The following is an 18,559-nucleotide window of genomic DNA, read 5'->3' on the forward strand; positions in this document are numbered from 1 at the left end:
ATACACACACACACACACAAGCCTCTAAAAATAAGTAGTACTATTCAGTATTAACTTTAAAGTTTTCTGAAACTTTTATCGCTGGTTAGCAATGCTTTAATATTTTTATCCTAACAAAAATATCATGATACCAAAACAAGTCTGACTTTTAAAAGCAGCCTATTAGTTCAAACAAGTGTCTTTTTAAAAAAAACAAGAATGACTCAACAGAAAATCTGAAGTTGTTGAACTCTGATCTCCAGTCCATAAGGTCTTTCCAGCTGAGAATCTCAGAACAAATTACAGTACCACTACGAAAGGTAGCCTAAAGTATATGAACCAGAACTACTTCCTTTATATTATTAAGCATTAATGCAAATTATCTGAAAAAAAAAAAACCTGCAAGGAGTCCAATGACAGCATTTATACTTTTGGGCTATCAAAAGTTATTCAAATTGTGAAGAAAGAGATCACTAAAAATCAACTCGATTAGGTCTTTATATTTTCATAAAATTGTCACCTCTACTATGGTTAACTTTTGGTCATATGTGAATGACTTGACTTTATTTACTGTCTCTTCACTACCCAGTTAAGATCTATCTGTTAAATTAATCAAAGCCAGACAGACCAGGTTTAAGGATATAGCATATATTGGCACAAATCTCAGAATGGGAAGGAACCTCAAAGTTAATAGTACTGAAAAGGAATCTGGTCGTCTACACCCTCAACAAGTAGTATATGAAGGTTGGCATGTAGTTAAACTTGACAGTTTACAAATTCAATTTGGGATTTACTATTCTTTTCCATTAGGTTGAATAATCAAGAATTGTCATTCTTAATTGCTCATTTATAACTTACGTTATTGTTCGAAAATATCTTGGTCAGCTTGATTTAGCTATTTCTATGTTAAAGGTATTAATGTCATTATAACCTTGTATTTTAAAGCTGAGATCAAGTTAAGGTAAGATCAGATTAATAATTAATTTGGGAGCATTGGATGATGGTTCTTTACTACTGATTGTGCACAAAATGCTGGTAGCTTATTTGTTATACAAATCTCAATTTCTATTAGCTTAACAACAGTGGGAGAAAACTAGTAATATCCTAAAGCTAGATTTTTAAAAAGTATGAAAATATTAGAAATCAACTTCTAAATCACTGGTAACTTTTCTTCACATAAATATAATCATTACTGAAAATTATGATTTGTAAAATAGATAAGAGGGAAAATGGGGGGGGACAGCTATCAAATTTTACACAAAGGTTCATAACAGATGCTTCAAAATTGAATGAAAGCACAGAGCCTTTATTGGATCACAGATTATGAATAAGAAAATGAGTGGTACCACTGAGGACAAATTTGCATAGAAATGCAATTTATAAAATTCTCAAGGTAAACAATTTGCATCTTTGAAGAAACTGTAGTTAGCTTTAAAAAGTTTCCAGACAAGATGTGCAATTCTTTCATAATATTCATAATTGCTGCCCAATTAAATGACCTCAGGAAATAATCATTTGTATTAAATCTCTTGCTGCGGTGGATTCTTCAGTGTCTCGCTGCACAGTTGTAACTAGACAAAACTTGGAAGCTTTCAAGTCGATTCAAACCTCCAACACTTCACAGGAGTCTGCATTTCTTAGAACTGAAGGCAACACTAATCAGAGAAGGAAATAAGCAAAAATTATTGATTAAAATCCAAACTTTCAAAGTGTGTGTGTACATTCAATGAAATATTCAACTATAATAGGATTCTCTGGATGTTCCTTCACCAATTCTGATACCAGAAGAAAGTTTTGAAAGACACAGTTTATTCTTGTACTTCTGGCATTTAACCTTAAACAAGGCTCAAGTTATCAAGGGAAATAAGCTATTTTGAATTTTGTAGTCAATATTTAAAGGCAATATTCTTAGGGTCAGGATTATAAAACTTATTTTTTAAAGGTCTCTAAATTTAATGTAAAAATTACAGCCGAGAAAGCAGATCTGAATTTTAAATCCAAAGGTCAGAAGTTAAAGACAAAGTAATTTAAAGCAAATAAGTGAAGAGGGAAAAATGACAAAGATTTAAAAGTAATTGAACCCTTATTATTACATGGAAATGCCAAAGAATTTGGCAGATAATCAATGAGATCCCTCTCCTTTAGAAGTACTAGATTAAGACTATCACATAATTAGCTCTCCCCAAGGGTACCAAAATGCTTACCTGTCTAATTCCTTAATTTCATGTAAGATTCATCCCTGATGATAAGAATTTAATAGAATTGCTATCTTTAGAGATATGTTCCTCCTAATGAAGTCCCCTTCTCCCGTTTTTTGAGAGACTTTGCATTATACTACTATCCCAATACTTTATTATATGTAACTACCCACAAAGATTTAAATCATGTTTAGGACAAAGGAATAAAGCAAACATGAATATAAATACTCTAAAAATTTTATCCAGCATCTGGTAATGGCCTCCCTCCACCCTTTACATCATACCATATGGAAACGGATTCAACAAAAAGTAGCAAAGGCTATGGATCTGCAAGGATTTTATTTGACATTTTAGGTCTTGAGATGAATACAGATACACAGATAAGCACTTGAAATAGAAACTTTGACTTGGATACACAAATTAAGAGGACACCTAGTTTTCATACTATCCCCAGTAAAGTACCTGTTTGGGACTCATTCATACAGCTATAACTTCTCTCAGAAAATTACAGACAAGCCCACGCTTGCTGAAGCAATAACAGCAAGAACCACTCCCTGTCACTAGCATTTTAGTTCTTCTTATAGCTCTAGATCAGAGATATTGGACATGGATCATTTTAAGCAATACTAAGGCACGCACTTTAAAGTACAAACCTTAAAAGCCAAAATGCTTTAAAAAGGAGAGCAGGGAAAACAAAATATCAGACGTTACTAAAATTTTTAGTATTTGATATTAGGCCATAGGTCTTTTATCCAGACCAGCCTATAAAAATAAGGCTTTCTAGCTAATAACAGTTTTGACCTACATTTGGATGACACTCTCTCTGATGGAAGAAAAATTCAATTAATCTGTTGTTTGAGGTTTGAAGGTAAGTTGAAAGCTTATTAGACTTAGTTCAGACAACAGTATTAAAGACATTTAATACTATTAATAAGAAAAAAGACATCATAGAGAAACAAAGTTTGTTAACCATGTATTAACTTTCACAGTGAAATCTGGCTTTTTCCTTGGTTATATGTTAAATCAAACAACATATTACAATTTTAAAAACTTATTTTCCACAAAACTTCCATTTCTGTCAGACTGAAGAGTGATCTAAATCTCAAAGTAAAAGGTTTAGTTTAGAACCTGAGGAAAAGTAAACACAGTATTTTCAATGAAACATTTATACAAATAGTTGTTTCAATATTTATGCTACATTATTACTGAAATGCTTCATTAAATCAATTACTTCACTGACAAAAACTGCAATGCAAAAATTTAATTTTACTTTTTCCTACTCAATTAAACTTGTCATTCATAAAATCCTGACTAATAGTATGCTTGTTATATAAATCAATCAGGAGAACACTGCTTTCCACTCATAGAGTTTACAGAGCTGGTCAATGAGAGGAAGTAGCAAGTTTTTCCGGTTGTTGCTTTAACCATTTTTTTTATTTATCAGTTTGGAAAATCAAAATTATTATAAGAAAAAGTCTGCCATTAATTTTCTAAAATTTAGTTCAGAAATATCCATTTCCCTAGGAAATTCCCTAGGAATTTCTCTCATTCTTTAATATCAAAGTGATTAAAAAAAAAATCAATAGCATGCTATAATTGAAGGCAACCATAAGTTTCCAACTGTGGATCAAATTTAAAACAATTAACAAGATATATCATCATAAATGACAAAAATTCCAACAAAATTTACAGAAACCTATTAATGATGGTTTCTGAACATTTCAACACAACATCAATAAAATTACCCTGGTCATCCTAATTATAAAGGCTCTTGCAAAGAACAAATCACAGCACTATGGTTCTGCTATTTACAAGTCATATTAATTTGATAACCCAAACACTAATTCATAGGTTAGGAAAGTATAATAACACTTACCATTAGTGGGACTGAGGGATAGGGATAGGGGGTGGGAGATGGGAAGGAAACCCATTGTGATACAAAACCCCCAAAGGAAAGAGAGAAAAGAAAGTCTTCCTTGCCCATACTTTGCTCTGATGAACTAAGAAGACTTGGTTGAGGAAAAGTGGAGCCCCTACAAATGACAGCCTAAATCTCAGGGGCAAGCTCAAAGAGGAGCAAGCAAATAGAAAGCAAATCAAAGAGGCACAAATAGACATTCAACCCTTTGGTTGAATGCTAGACATAAAACCAGTAGGTTTTATAGCTCTAATACCTATGATAGAAACCAAATGCGATATATCTCTCCAAAGCAGAACACCTGGTCTCTTCATCCTTTGCAAATATTGACACTTTTAACTGATTTCTTAAAGTGTATAAACAGCCTTTATGCAATATCAAAATATATTCATCCAGAATCTATATTTATAATTCTTGATGCTTCAGCACTTCAAAGAACCATTATCTCATTTCTATTAAAATTTTAAAAGCAGCTAGACACATATGAAGCACAAACATAACCAACAAAAATGAACTTTGACATAAACAGGAATAATTTTTAAATATACAGTTCTACAATACTGTAAAGGAAAATGTTTCAAGGATGCTGATGAACTACAATATTTAGATGAAACATTTATTTTTTCAGTCACAAAATCTGCACAAAATATTGAAACTCAAAAGAATTAGACAGGAGTCAAATACAGAGATGAAATGTACAAGACAAATGAGCAGGCAAACTAAAAGTTCTTGAAAGTATTTTACTTCAGATTGAAAAAATGAACAGTTCAACTGTCCTATTTAAATAAAGATTTGCAAGATATACAGTATTTACGAATACAATGCTGGTCATTTGAGGAAATGTAACACACACCTCAATTTTCCTTCATGCTTTTTTTTTGTCTTTTAGAAAGATACTGTTTACCAAAAAGAAACTTTGAGCAGTCCAGGAAAAGCGATTTTTCCAATAAATTTATGAAAACCATAAATTGAGGCAAACCTAAGATTCCCAATGGAATCAAGATTATCTTCCCGCTACCACCACCTTAAAATAATCACATGCTTATTGAAACACTAATACCTGCACCCTAAGAGTACATTTGCTTTCAACAATGAGGGTGATTCTTTAAAACACAAAAACAAAACAACAACAACAAAAAAAAAGTCAGTGTGGCCAATGCAACACAGATCTTTGCAAGTTTTATATATCTGAAACAGTTTGCTAATAGCAGCTAATACTGGATTATATAATTTTATAAATAATTTCTCCCTAAGCAGTAAACAAAAGTCTACACATTCACAATAATCTAAAAAACAAAATAAATACTGTGATTATGCATAATGTGGTATGACTTGAACTAGTTTCTATAAACAAAAGCTCAACATCTTGTTGATAAAAAATTAGTTGATCTGAACAAAATGTGAATTTAAAATTTAAAACATTGTCAAATTAACATCATATTTAAAACTCTTATACTGTTTATACAAGGTAAGTGTTATGAGTTTCCATCTTTTGGAACGTGTTTTTCCTTTTTGAAGTAAAACACTAACATCGATATATTGATTTCAGTGATGAAATTGGTTTTGGTCATATTTTAGCATTATTTTATTTTAAAAGTTGTTGTACTAATAGTGTCCATTACTGTCTAGTTGGTCTGGTATTTTGTAACTATATAAAAGAAAAATTTTAAAGCCTACATATATATGTATACACATGTGTATACATATATATGTATATGTGTGTATATGTATATACACACATACACAATGCAATATGAATACATATACATATATATATGCATACAAAAGATTCTCATCTCAGGAATGGCTTCATGTAACAGAGCCATACATATTGATGATGAACGTAGAAGCGCTTTTCCATTCCAAGGAAGCATTTTCATAAATGCCATTTAATATTCTATTAAGTTCAATTTCCCCAGTTCATTTTCAAACTCAACATGTGGTGAATAACAGAATTTTACATCTCATTTGCACTCAAAGCTGACCACAACTGACCACAACCTAAATTTACAGTATGATTAAAACAAGTCAATGTTTAAAAAAGTTTTAATTAAAGGTAACAATTCAGTGAAAGGGTAAGATAAAGAATGGGATGACAAGAAGTGTTTGGTCTTAATAAGGCAATACGAAAATATGTCCTTTATCAAAGACCATTTAATTTTTAAAGATAAACAATACCAAAAGCATAAAGTGGAGTATAAGAAAATAGTTTTATAAGTATGATTTCATTAAAGCTTAAACAGTTATTCTCTCCCACAGAAGTATAGCATGAATTTAAAAAAAAGAAAGAATGAGGAAAAACAAGTACACGCAAGCACAAAGGTTAAAGAAGCTGGCATGCAAATGTTTGTAGAACTCGAGTTGAGGTTTTTTGTTTGTTTGTTTGTTTTTTTACTGCAACAAGAATGGACAACATTCAGGTGGCTTTTTTTTTCTTTTTTAAGAAGGAAAAAAAGACTGTAAAGAAAAAGTAGTGTAATTTCCCATTGCCAAAGACAACGGCACTAAGAAAACAGTTTTGAGTTAAATATCAGAGATGACTATAGTTTTTTCAGTGTTTACACAAAAATACATAGTACACATTTTACAAAATAAAATAAACTTCATTTGCCACCATAAATTTTTTCTTTTTAGAGGAAAAACTTTTGCAGCAGATCACAAGTGTTCTATTAATTCATTTCAATGCTGAGGAAAACAAATTCTGAGTAACAGAACTAATCACGTTCCTACATATGGATGTTAAGATGACAATTCAGATTATTTTTCAAACTAATCCTGAGAAAATTCTGTTTACAATTTAAACAGTAATGTTATGTAAAAAGTATTAACAAATCCACTATTACAAATGTCAATTTCCTATAATATGGTCTTCTATATATACACACAATAAAATGGTAAATATATGCAAAAATAATAAAAAAAATCATGCACAAATCACTTTCACCTTTTAAATCTGGTTTTCCCACAAAATACATTTTTTCTCCTTCCCCCCCTTCCTTTTAAACTTTTAGTTTTTGTTTATACCACCCCCTACACACTGAATACTACCCCTACAGTTCAGCATAAAGCTGATGGGATATATTTATTTTACATTCAAGCTTTTAAATCTTAAAATGACCCTGTTGTATAGCATATGACTTATCAAATGAGCAGCCTTTTTTTTCCTTTTTGTTTTTGTAGTTGTCAGTCTTCATGATCCATTCCGTGGCGAGCTGGGAAAAAAATGCAGTTGCTAATCAACGTCTGAACAGTCTGAAGCTCCTGAATGAATCCCAGGAGTTGCTATCAAACTATCCTGTAGCATGAGATCATTGCACACAGAAGAACAGTCAATCATAAAATTGGTAACTATCTACAAAGGTCTGAAAGGGCTGCGTCCCTCTTGTGTTTCCTCTTTTTGCCATGGTAATACTGATTATTTGATTTGCCTTGATGCTGTTTGTTTGTCATCAAGGTGCCATGGCTTGTTTGAGTTGTACCTTGGAAGCCTTTGCTCGAAGAACGAAATAACCTTGCTGATCCATGCTGCAGAAAGGAGAAAAAAATCATCAATATTATATATTAAAACAGAAAATAGTGCTAAATATCAAACTATTTTTAATAATAGTAATGATTATCATCATTCTTTAAAAAAAAAACTTTAAAAGTTGCTAAGTCTCCAGCCCTCAGACACTTAACCTTGGGTCAGGCACTTATTGCCTTGCAAAAAAACAAAAACAAAAACAAAAGAGTTGCTAAGTCTTCAGAAAAAGTTAACCCTGATGTTGTTCTAATAGTGATCACTTGATATTAATTTGATGTACTTAAACTTTAATATCCACTCTTCCTAGAGAAGTACCTTCAGACATTAAATTTAATTCAAGGTCCACAGACATAGATGTACCTTCCTAACAATATTCTATTTAGGCTGATATTAAAATCCATCCCTATTCACCTGTTAAGAGTAGAGAACTACAACAACAGAAGAAAACAAATATGGTATTTTAAATTATATTGTATACTCTCTTTGTGTGTGTGTGTGTGTGTGTGTGTGTGTGTGTGTGTGTGTGTGTGTGTCTTAGGGGTGATGAACAATGGAATATGGAATATTGCACACTATCACATAGGGTCAATGTTTTGACTAATTTGGCTGAACTACATTTTTTCTCCTCTGTCTTTTAAAATATAATTACAAGGAAATATTCTCTAGTTGGAAGGGTGCTGAGAAAGAATTATAATGAATGTTAGATAAGAACAAAAAGTATCAACAAAAACAAAATGTTAAAGAGTAGATCAAATTTTTCTATTGTACCTCATTTATCTGACAATAACCAAAATTAATGTATATTGAACACTCTCTCTCTCTCTCTCTCTCTCTCTCTCTCTCTCTCTCTCTCTCTCGCTCGCTCTCGCTCTCACTCACTCACTCTTTTGGAGATTGCTCTCCTATTTCACCTAGTGTAGCAGTCACACATAGAACTAATCCCATTACTGATAAACATCAGAATTTCACTTGTTCCATTTTTGACCTGGGCTATTCACCCCCCTTAGGCAACCACTAGGCCATTCCCAGGTTTCACTATATTGACATAAGATTTAGCTTAGTTTATATTTATAGCTCAAAACTCCCAAGTTCAGGCAATCTTCCAGTCTCAGCCTTCCCCAGTAGCAGGGATTATAGGCATATACAAGTCTGGCCAGAGTTTTTAAAAATGACTTCTTTAACAAAGTAGTTTGAATAATAATTCATTTTTAAATGAGTCTGGTGAATTTAGAACGTCATTATTGCACTGTAATGTAACACAGTTATAACATTAGATGTTATAAAAAGCAATTCTGTGCTTATACTTCTTGTGTCTAATTTTATAGCTTGCATGTTCCTTGCTGACAACAGTCTTTCCTAGTTGTCATTTGACTGTATATAGAAAACAACTTTTTTTTAAAATCTCATTTTAATTCATGGGCATACAGCAATTTTTAGATGACTAAAATTGTTTAATTATGGCTTTTAACAAGTCAAAAGTAACATTAATCAAACACTATTGGCTGTCTTGTTCTATTAAGAGCTCAGTATTCAAATAGAGGGTTTCATGTATCAATAATACATAAAAGTTCAAAGTATCCAAGAGGTTATGTATGAACCATGTTATAGAACCACACAAAAATGCTTATAATAATTAGCATTGCTTTTAAAGCATTATGTTGGCCTTTCTATAGAAATGATCCATTTCAGATACTAGATTTAGTATATATTGTGTTGATCTGAAAAGAGTTCTGTCATTAGTGTCGTATTAAATACCCATTTTATTATGGAATTTTCTATATTGAGAAAATGTATTCCCTGACTTAAAAATTATCTTTAAATAGGCTATTTAAATAATTCATACCTTTTCATATTTTAGCATTAAAATATTCCTGCAAAATATTTTGCATTAAAGATAAACAATGACTAGAATAGAAATTTCACACACCTGAGATTTGTTAGTGCTATTGGCTGAATTAGGAGCTTGGTTGTTTTGAATTTTCCCTCCTGATTGGGAGGATTCCAAAGATACTTCTTGAGATCCCACTCTGTTCACGGTAGACTGACGACAAATCAGCTGCTTAGATGTTTTGCATGGTGTTGCATCAGAATCCTTAACACAAATCATACACCAGTCAGAATATGTAACAATAAAAATATTCAGTATCAAGAGAAAATAATAAAATAATTATCCCAACAACAAATGTTCTTTTGATTAAATTAATCCTTTAAAGAGTTCTAAAAAATTTCTAGAACTTACAAAGTTTTGTTTTTTAAGAGAACTTAATTTTTTCCTCTAAATTTAAATACTGAATTTAAGGTACTTATAAGTAACTAAACCTGGGAAGACATATATGAACTGATGCAAAGTGACATGAACAAAACCAGAATATTGTACACAGTAACTGTAATATTATATTAAGATCAACTATGAATGACATTCTCAGCAATACAAAGATTGGAAAATTCCAAAAAACTCAGGATAAAAAATACTATCCACCTCCAGAGACAGAACTGATGGAGTCTGAATGCTGATCAGAGCATAAATTTTTTACTTTCTTTTTTTAATGGTTGGTGAGTTTTTTTGGTCTATGTTTTCTTTTATAGAATGATTAATATGGAAATACCATATTCCCCAGGTATAAGACACACCCTTTTTCGAAAAACATGAGGCTAAAAACTGGGAATGACTTATACAATGGTTGTAGATTTTTTTACTTGCATTTCTCACTTTTTCATGCTTGTCTTTGTGCTCATTGTTTCACATTTGTCATTGGTATGTTAGGTTACATTTTGCCACAGTCTACCCAGAAATGGCTAAGAAATGATTTTCGTACAGTACTGAATTCAAGTTCAAAGTGATCCAGTTTGCAAAAGTGAATGGAAATTGAACTGCTAAATCTAAGTTTGGTCCTCCTCCAACTGAGAAAAAAATCCAAGACTGGCTATGGGAAGAAGAAACCCTATTGAAAATACCACGGCAGAAGAAGGTCATGAGAGGCAAGTCAGCCAAATGCCCTGAGTTAGAGAGGGAATTGAAGAGATGGATTGAAGAAAAAAGGACCATTGGAATTCCTGTGTCCACAAAGATGGTTTAGAATTGCTGATAAAAAAAGAAGTGACTTATTTCAAAGGAGGACACAACTGGTGCTTCAGGCTCATGAAAGGGAATAGACTAAGCATACGCACCAGACTTGCCCAGGGAGTGCTGGTGATCAACCACAGACAAGAGCACAGGCAGGAGAACAGTCAGAGCCTCTCTTAAGACAGTGATTGATCATCAAACACAGATGAGGATAAGCTTATGGAAGGTAGTTTTGACAGTGATAAGGAGTTGTATGAATTTTAAGATGAATAAAATAAGTTCATTATCTTTATGTAATACATCTTTTTTCAAATATCAGGCCCCAAAATTAAGGTGCATCTTATACATGGGAACATCTTATATATGGGGAAATATGGTATGTATTGCAAGACTGCACATTAATATATATAGAGATAGATATAGATATAATCTATAATCAAATTTCTTGTCTTCACAATGAGAAGAGAATTTCGAACTCACAATTTTTAGAATTATGAAAATAGTTAAAAATTGTTTTTATAATCAATTTGAAAAGAAAAATGCTAAAGGAAAGAAATTTCATTTATTTAGATCTATTATGTTCCTTTCTTTCTTCCCTCTAAACTCTATACTGTTGCCCTAATGGCAATAATAGGTTTACACAATTCCTAATTTTACTGTTTCATGGCTTTCTCTCAAAAGCATCACTCTGAGACTTCTGTGTCTCATAAAATTTCAAAGGGAACAGAAAATATACTAATGAATCTTGAGTATGGAGATTTGTATATAAACTATATCATTTGATAGCTAGATCATTTTTTAATCAATGAAAATTTCACTTATTTTGTTTTATTTATAAGTAGTGTTTTTATATCTTCTATAAAGGTCAAACACTTATTAACTAGTAAAAGTTTTTATCTCAAATAAGTTCAAAATTAATGGTCATAAAGAAAACTATTAAACAAGTAGACCACCAATCTATAAAGTAATTTAATAATTAGATACCTAGATATTATTCAGTAGTCAAAAGATGAATAAACATTAAATTTTCAGATAGTAGGGCCTGGCTAGGTGGCATAGTGGATAAAGCACCGGCTCTGGAGTCAGGAGTACCTGGGTTCAAATCCAGCCTCAGACACTTAATAATTACCTAGCTGTGTGGCCTTGGGCAAGCCACTTAACCCCATTTGCCTAGCGCAAAAAAAAAAAAAAAACTAAAATAATTCCAAAACACATTAATTTTTAAATACTTACAACATCACTAGAACTGGACTGCGTGGCAGAAGAGGAAGACACTGGACCTGATGAAGAGTTTGAAGAGTGTTTACTAAGAGATTCCGAAGTTTTACTTCTACATTTTCCCAGGGATTCATTCTCTTCAGATAGATTATTGTTACACTTATCTAACTGTTGATTATCTACTATCAAGGTAACACCGTTTCCTGAAAGAGTGGTAAGAAATTGGAAAACGTTTCTTCCCATAAATATGCACAATGTATAAGAGTCCATGTAAGATTAAATAAATAAAGGAAAATCTTACCATTACATGAAGGTTCAGGTCTATTCTGCAAGCCCCACTGCTTTGATATCCAATCTCTATAGGTAGCCACTTCATCTGTCACTCTAATTATTCTACCTAATATGCTGCAAATGATTAAAAAAGAAAAACATATTAAGATTGTAAAAACATAGATCTCATGACCTGATTTGATCCACTGATTTTAATTAAATGTTTACCTTTCAGTTTCATTGTTGGGATAGTACTTTGCTATCGGTGATACTGCATGACTCAAAACAACATATGCATAATCAAATGCCTGTTTCACTTGCATGGCACCATATGAACTCCTTCCAACATCATTACCTTAAAAATAAATACATTCATGTATTTTACCATTTACTTGATTTGAGATTATATTTCACCTTACACCACATAAGCCAGTTTTGAACTACATGCAAAATTTTGGCTACTTACTTTTAAAAATGACTACATACCAAATCTCTGACTATATCTATCACTCATCTAGTACTTATTTTTGAAGTATCTTCAAATGACGTAAAGACATCTTTGCCAAAAAAAGATCATATCATAAATTTAAAAAAACACAAGTCAAAAGGAAATGAAAAGTTCTAATAATGTTAGAATTTCTCATTTCTAAGTTTCTTCCCCTTTTTTCCCCAAAGGGCAAAATAAAACAATCCTAAATCAGAAATAGAAATTTCTACAGGTACATAAGTAGAATTCTAAATGATTGAAGAAGTTACCTAAACTATATCTACCTCTTTAAAACTTCACTAGCAAAGAATGTACCTCTTCACTCATTGTCAAAATGTCTAAGAAAGAATGACTCTAAATTTTTCAAATGACAACCAATACAAAAATTACATATAAGCAAATGTAACAATGAAAACCTAAGGGAATAGGTACTCATTGGTACTTTTCAAGATAAAAGTTGAATTAAAGAAGGTTAAAAATAGACTAAAGAAAAACGGGGGAGGGGGGGACGACGGCAAGGTGGCACAGTGGATAGAGCACCCCCTCGAGTCAGGAGTACCTGAGTTCAAATCCGGCCTCAGACACTTAATAATTACCTAGCTGTCTGGCCTTGGGCGAGCCACTTAACCTCATTGCCTTGCAAAAAAACAAAACAAAACAAAAAAAAAAGTGGCACAAGAAAACAAAATTATCATCTGTAATCCAGTAATCAAAGATTAATTCAGCTGTATACCCACAATTCTCATTGCCACTATCTTCAAATTAATTATATAATGAAGGTAAAATATCAGAGTCCTAACTGAAATTTTGTTAGGTGCAATGGAAGACATTAAGACTCAGAAAAAAAAAAGATTACCAAATATACCAAATACAAATATATCTAATAAAGAATGCTTCTTTTTGACTGACAAAGGTGAAAATGGAATCTTCTTCAAACTCATGGAAATTATTCTCTTGGTTTGCCTCAAAAGATAAGCTACTTCAAGCTATAATAAACTAACTGGACAATTAGCTTTCTGTGGCCTAACCTAACTTTAATACCTGGCTGTAAGGGGTCTTCAATATATAGCATTGATGGCCGGTAGCCATCCAGCATATTTTTCTGCACTTCATCTTTGGCCACATATGAACCACCATCCTTTATCCGGATGCCGGTCTTGAGATAATTGAAGTGACGTCCATACAACTCAAAAAATTCTATTAAGAGAACACCGTAGTTGGTATTGGGTATGCAAGCATCTTCCCTGGGATGCAGCTAGACAAAAGGAAAAAAAGAACAAATTTTACTGATTCTTCCTTGTAGACCAAGAAATAAGAAATTATTATCTAGGGAAGATACAAAAATTATATAAAACACAGTCTTCTATCTTCATAAAGGAGACTTGTCCTAATAGAAATTACAGTCTAATGGAGTATAACATAAACACAGATATAACAATATGTCATAATAAGTATACAATATGGGATAAGGCTGTTTGTTACCAACAAGGGTAAAAATAAATTTAAAAAAAATTTCAGAAACTGTCTAAGCAAAGGCATAGCCACACAAGTACATAAGCCATATTCCACAAGCTGAGTTCAATTTGAATTGAGGCTCAAAATCCAAGTGTTAAGGTAATTTGAATGTAGATAATTTAATCAAATTGAGTCCATATATTAACCATAAATACAACACTGTACACTGACGTTACACTAAGAGCTAAAGCAACCACAGGTGTCATATTATAGGGGTAGAAATTTGGCTACTGAGTGTTATGATAGCCATAAAGGCTAGGAACATAATTCTAAAAGAGATGGAACCATAAATACTGGAAAGTCAGGTTACCACAATACATTAATGGTGTGCAGTTTTCATGCACTATTGGTGTGACTAGAAACACAGCACCAGAACTCTAACAGTTCACATTCTAAAAACAAGAAAATTTTTTCAATACTTGCTCTTATTAGTTGGAATATCCTAACTTAAACAACTAAAGGTAATGTAATTAAAATGCGGGGACAGCTAGGTGGCGCAATGGATAGAGCACCAGCCCTGGAGTCAGGAGGACCTGAGTTCAAATGTGACCTCAGACAATTAATAATTACCTAGCTCTGTGTGGCCTTGGGCAAGCCACTTAACCTTATTTGCCTAAAAAAAAAAAAAAAAAAAAAAAATGAAATGAAATGAAAAGTAATTATCATGAGTTATATATCACACTGTGGTCAGAATATGCTGATAGTGGTTAAAAATCTATGTATATATATAAAAAAGAACCTAAATTTTATGGAGACATCTTATTAGCACATAAATATTACTAAATTTATAAAAATCAGATCATACTTAAGGGTGACAAAATGGTTCAATGAAAATATCAAATAAAAAATGATATTGAACCAAATCAAACCAAATTATTTACTATTATGTATATTTTAAATATTCATTTTAAGAACAATCTTGTGCTATCTGAAATGATTTAATAACTAATTTATTTAATTTCAATAATTTAATTTAATTTAATAAATTAATTTAAATAACTAATTTAATAACTAATTAGAACTTCCCTTTTTAAAAATTTAAATATGAATGAAATTATAATTTATATTGGTATAGCATGTGCCATACCACTCACCTGAAGAAAACTGACTGCCATTAAAAAGAGACTATAAGAACCAATTCCACCTGTGAACACTTCATTAAGGTCTCTCTGTAATAAGAATTGCTTCAATACTAAAACCAGGTAAGGTAATACAGGGTATTTCTGGAAAAAAAAAAACAAAATCATATTTTGATTAATTCCTATAAAAAATCTTCAGAACTCTGAAAATAACCAAAGAGGCTCAAATAATTACTTTAAATTCAAATAATTACTTGTAAGAATGCCTACTTCTGAATGGTATTTTGTTTAGCAAAGCTCATGACAAAATTTGGTGAAACAATTTATGCAAATAATTTTACCTTTTATCTTTAAATAACATTAGATATAACCACAATTTTCTATTTAGCCATAAATTTAAAAGATAGAGGTGTTTCAATACACATTTACAAAGAACATAAGTTAAGTGCTTTCTAATTGGTGCCACTTATTTGATAACATCACTAGTTAAGGTATGAACAAAACAAGAGTAGTATAATTCAAGGCATTCCAAAAACAACGAATTGGAAATTTCAAGGAATTACTTCAGAAATTAGGTCACAGGAAATCATACTATCTCAAATGCAAAGACATTTTCTTTAAAGTAGGGTATACTAAAACTTTAAAATAATCCTGTTGAGGCAGCTAGGTGGCACTGTGGATAGCACCAGCCCTGGAGTCAGGAGTCCCTGAGGTCAAATCTGGCCTCAGACCACTTAATAATTGCCTAGCTGTGTGACCTTTGGCAAGTTACTTAACCCCATTGGCCTTAAAAAAAAAAAAAAAGTTTTAATTTTTTAATTCAATTCAATCTACAAAAAAAAAATCTATTCATTTAAAAGAATCCTATTATACTCAATAGACAAATCCAGATTTAGCTATCTTGAAAAGCAAAGCAAGATGTAGAAACATAAAACAAAGAAATTTTTCAAAAAGGAGAGCTGCTGAAGACAGAAAAGCCTTCATTTAAGTTAAACCTTAAATGACCCAAAGTTCAGAAAACAGTGAAAGATTAAGAAGAGGAAATTGACAAATTCTTCTCCAAAAAGAACCAAGGAAAATGGACTCAAGACTATAGCAAGAAAAAAAATGGAATGTCCATATATTATTATTCATATAAGTGTCTTTTAGCTTGGAATTAAATTTTGGAAAAAAAGTTAATGAGATAAAGAATTTGTTGTCAAAAGTCACAGGTTCCAGTCCTAGATAGGGCTTACATTTATTGTGTGACTAAAGGAAAAAATCAATTTCTCTGAGATTTAGTGTCTTCATTTGTGAAATGAAGATACCCAATAAAAAACATGCCTTTGTAAATTATACAGCCATATGTATAATAAATGGGTACCACTCAAAAGCAATGGTGTAAGCATCGACCTCCCTGAATTAAGGAAATAAAGCAGATAACTTCCTTTGAGGCTCCTTAAAATTTATTTTCCATATCAAGACAGAATCAAGGTGGAGCAATTAATCAATAATTTATCAATTCATTTAACAAAAATTGATTTAAACACTGTTTGCTAAATGATGAAATTCAAAGGAAAAACAGAAGTCTCTGCCCTTGAGGAAATTATATCTCTATTCCTCAGGGAGAATCAACTTACACTAAAGATTCCAAGAGTCAGAAATAAGGAGAGAGAATATTGTAGAAGGATGAACAACTTGTGCAGAAGCACAGGATATAGGGGGATATATATCTTATATAGGGAATAAGCAAGTAGGTCCCTTTGCATAGAATGTAGAGGGTGTGAGGAGAAATAATGTGAAAAAAGTTTGAAAAGATAAGTTGAGAATAAATTGTTAAGGATTTTTTATCTTAGAATAGGGAGTCTCTAAAGCTTCTTGAGCAAGAGAATGGCATGACCAGACCTCTGAAGTCACAAAAGAGAACTGATGAGAGAAGGAAGATACTGGATCTTATTGCAATTTTCCAGGACAGTTGATAAGAACTTCAACCTCAAAAAAAGAAAACTATTCAAGAGAATAAACTATCAAACTAGTTTAGCAGCATGATTCACTTGAATTAGCAATTTCATTATTTAACATAGATAAAAATTTTTTTACAAATACCAAAATGGAATTATTTTTTAAAATTACATTATTGACACATCTTTACTATGAGCTACACTCAAAAGTAATTTTCTGAGCCCATATTCCCAATAACATTCTCTAACCTTGGTAAAATCTTTGATAAGTTGGGCGGCTTTCACTCCGTTCTGTACATTAAAGCTGATATCAACTTTTACTTCAGTGAAAGAATCTGTTAGTTTAATAATGGGTACCTAGAGAGACATAAAAGTATAATTTAATAGTTGAACTTGTAGAAGAGGAGAAAAACAGGAGGATGGGCTAAAGGTTAGAAGCTTGAATACATGAACAAAATTTCTAGTTAAAATCATTCTCATTACATAATTATAGATTATAGATATTAGCTATTTAGTCCAAGTAATACTGTTTTCCTCAAATTTAATATGTTTCAATCCTTTGCTAAATCAATCAATAAACATACTATGTACCAGGCACTGTGCTAAATATCAAGGACACAAAAAGAGGCAAAAGACAATGCCCCTACCTTCATGGAGCTCACAAACTAATGGGAGAGACAGTCAACAAATCTGGACAAGTAAGTTATGTGCAGGATAAATAGGAAGTAAATGGACTTTAGAAGAGTTGGGAAAGACTTCTTGTAGAAGATGAAATTTTAATTCTTATTGTAACTCATTCTTTAAAACACAGATACATAATAGGAGTCTTTGTTAAAATTCTTATCTGGAAATCAATATGTTTAATTCGTTGCCAAGTTTTTCTGTGTACTTACTATGGGTATGGAACTTTGATTTCTCATATTACTGAGATGGACATTGTCACTGGAATCAGAAGTTTCATACTGAAGAGAAAAACAACCACCCATTTCTACTATTTGGGAAACTGAATAATACATTAAAGTGACAACTTAAAAGACAACCTTGAGCAATATGTCTATGAAAATGAATGAAAATCTTACTAATGAAAAGTGAGGGAAGATGAAAAAAATATCTGAGCATATTTCCAAATATGAGACAGATTAATATTCCCACAAAGTGGAAACAAGACTTTTTTTTTTTTGCCCCATAAACAGGTGAATTGCTTTAAGGAAATTTATGAGAAAGATAATTTATTACATAAGAATTTCATATGAGGTTTTGTTTTAAATATTATCACTTCTGGTGTCTATAATACAAATTGGTTTATAAAACTCCAACTTATATACAAATTATCAAAAACAACACAAAATGCATTAGTTTATATACTGT

The 18,559-nt window shown here is 31.6% G+C and overlaps 1 protein-coding gene across 4 annotated transcripts in view; it reads right to left on the reverse strand.

Moving 5' to 3' along the window:
- Positions 1-1,264: 1,264 nt before the first annotated feature.
- Positions 1,265-18,559, reverse strand: part of TENT4B (terminal nucleotidyltransferase 4B) — a 69,502-nt gene continuing 52,207 nt past the window's right edge. For 2 of the 4 annotated variants that reach the window (XM_074211370.1, XM_074211369.1), the window contains 8 exons: positions 17,441-17,548; positions 15,267-15,395; positions 13,699-13,912; positions 12,399-12,525; positions 12,202-12,305; positions 11,916-12,103; positions 9,546-9,710; positions 1,641-7,620 (listed from right to left, as the gene is read on the reverse strand). In XM_074211370.1, coding sequence (XP_074067471.1) covers positions 7,444-7,620; positions 9,546-9,710; positions 11,916-12,103; positions 12,202-12,305; positions 12,399-12,525; positions 13,699-13,912; positions 15,267-15,395; positions 17,441-17,548 — 1,212 coding nt within the window. In that variant the 3' untranslated portion in view covers positions 1,641-7,443. The other 2 variants (XM_074211371.1, XM_074211372.1) reach the window with 2 other exon arrangements.

Source organism: Macrotis lagotis, chromosome 1 (assembly GCF_037893015.1).
Source record: "Macrotis lagotis isolate mMagLag1 chromosome 1, bilby.v1.9.chrom.fasta, whole genome shotgun sequence".
Classification (NCBI taxonomy): Eukaryota; Metazoa; Chordata; class Mammalia; order Peramelemorphia; family Peramelidae; genus Macrotis; species Macrotis lagotis.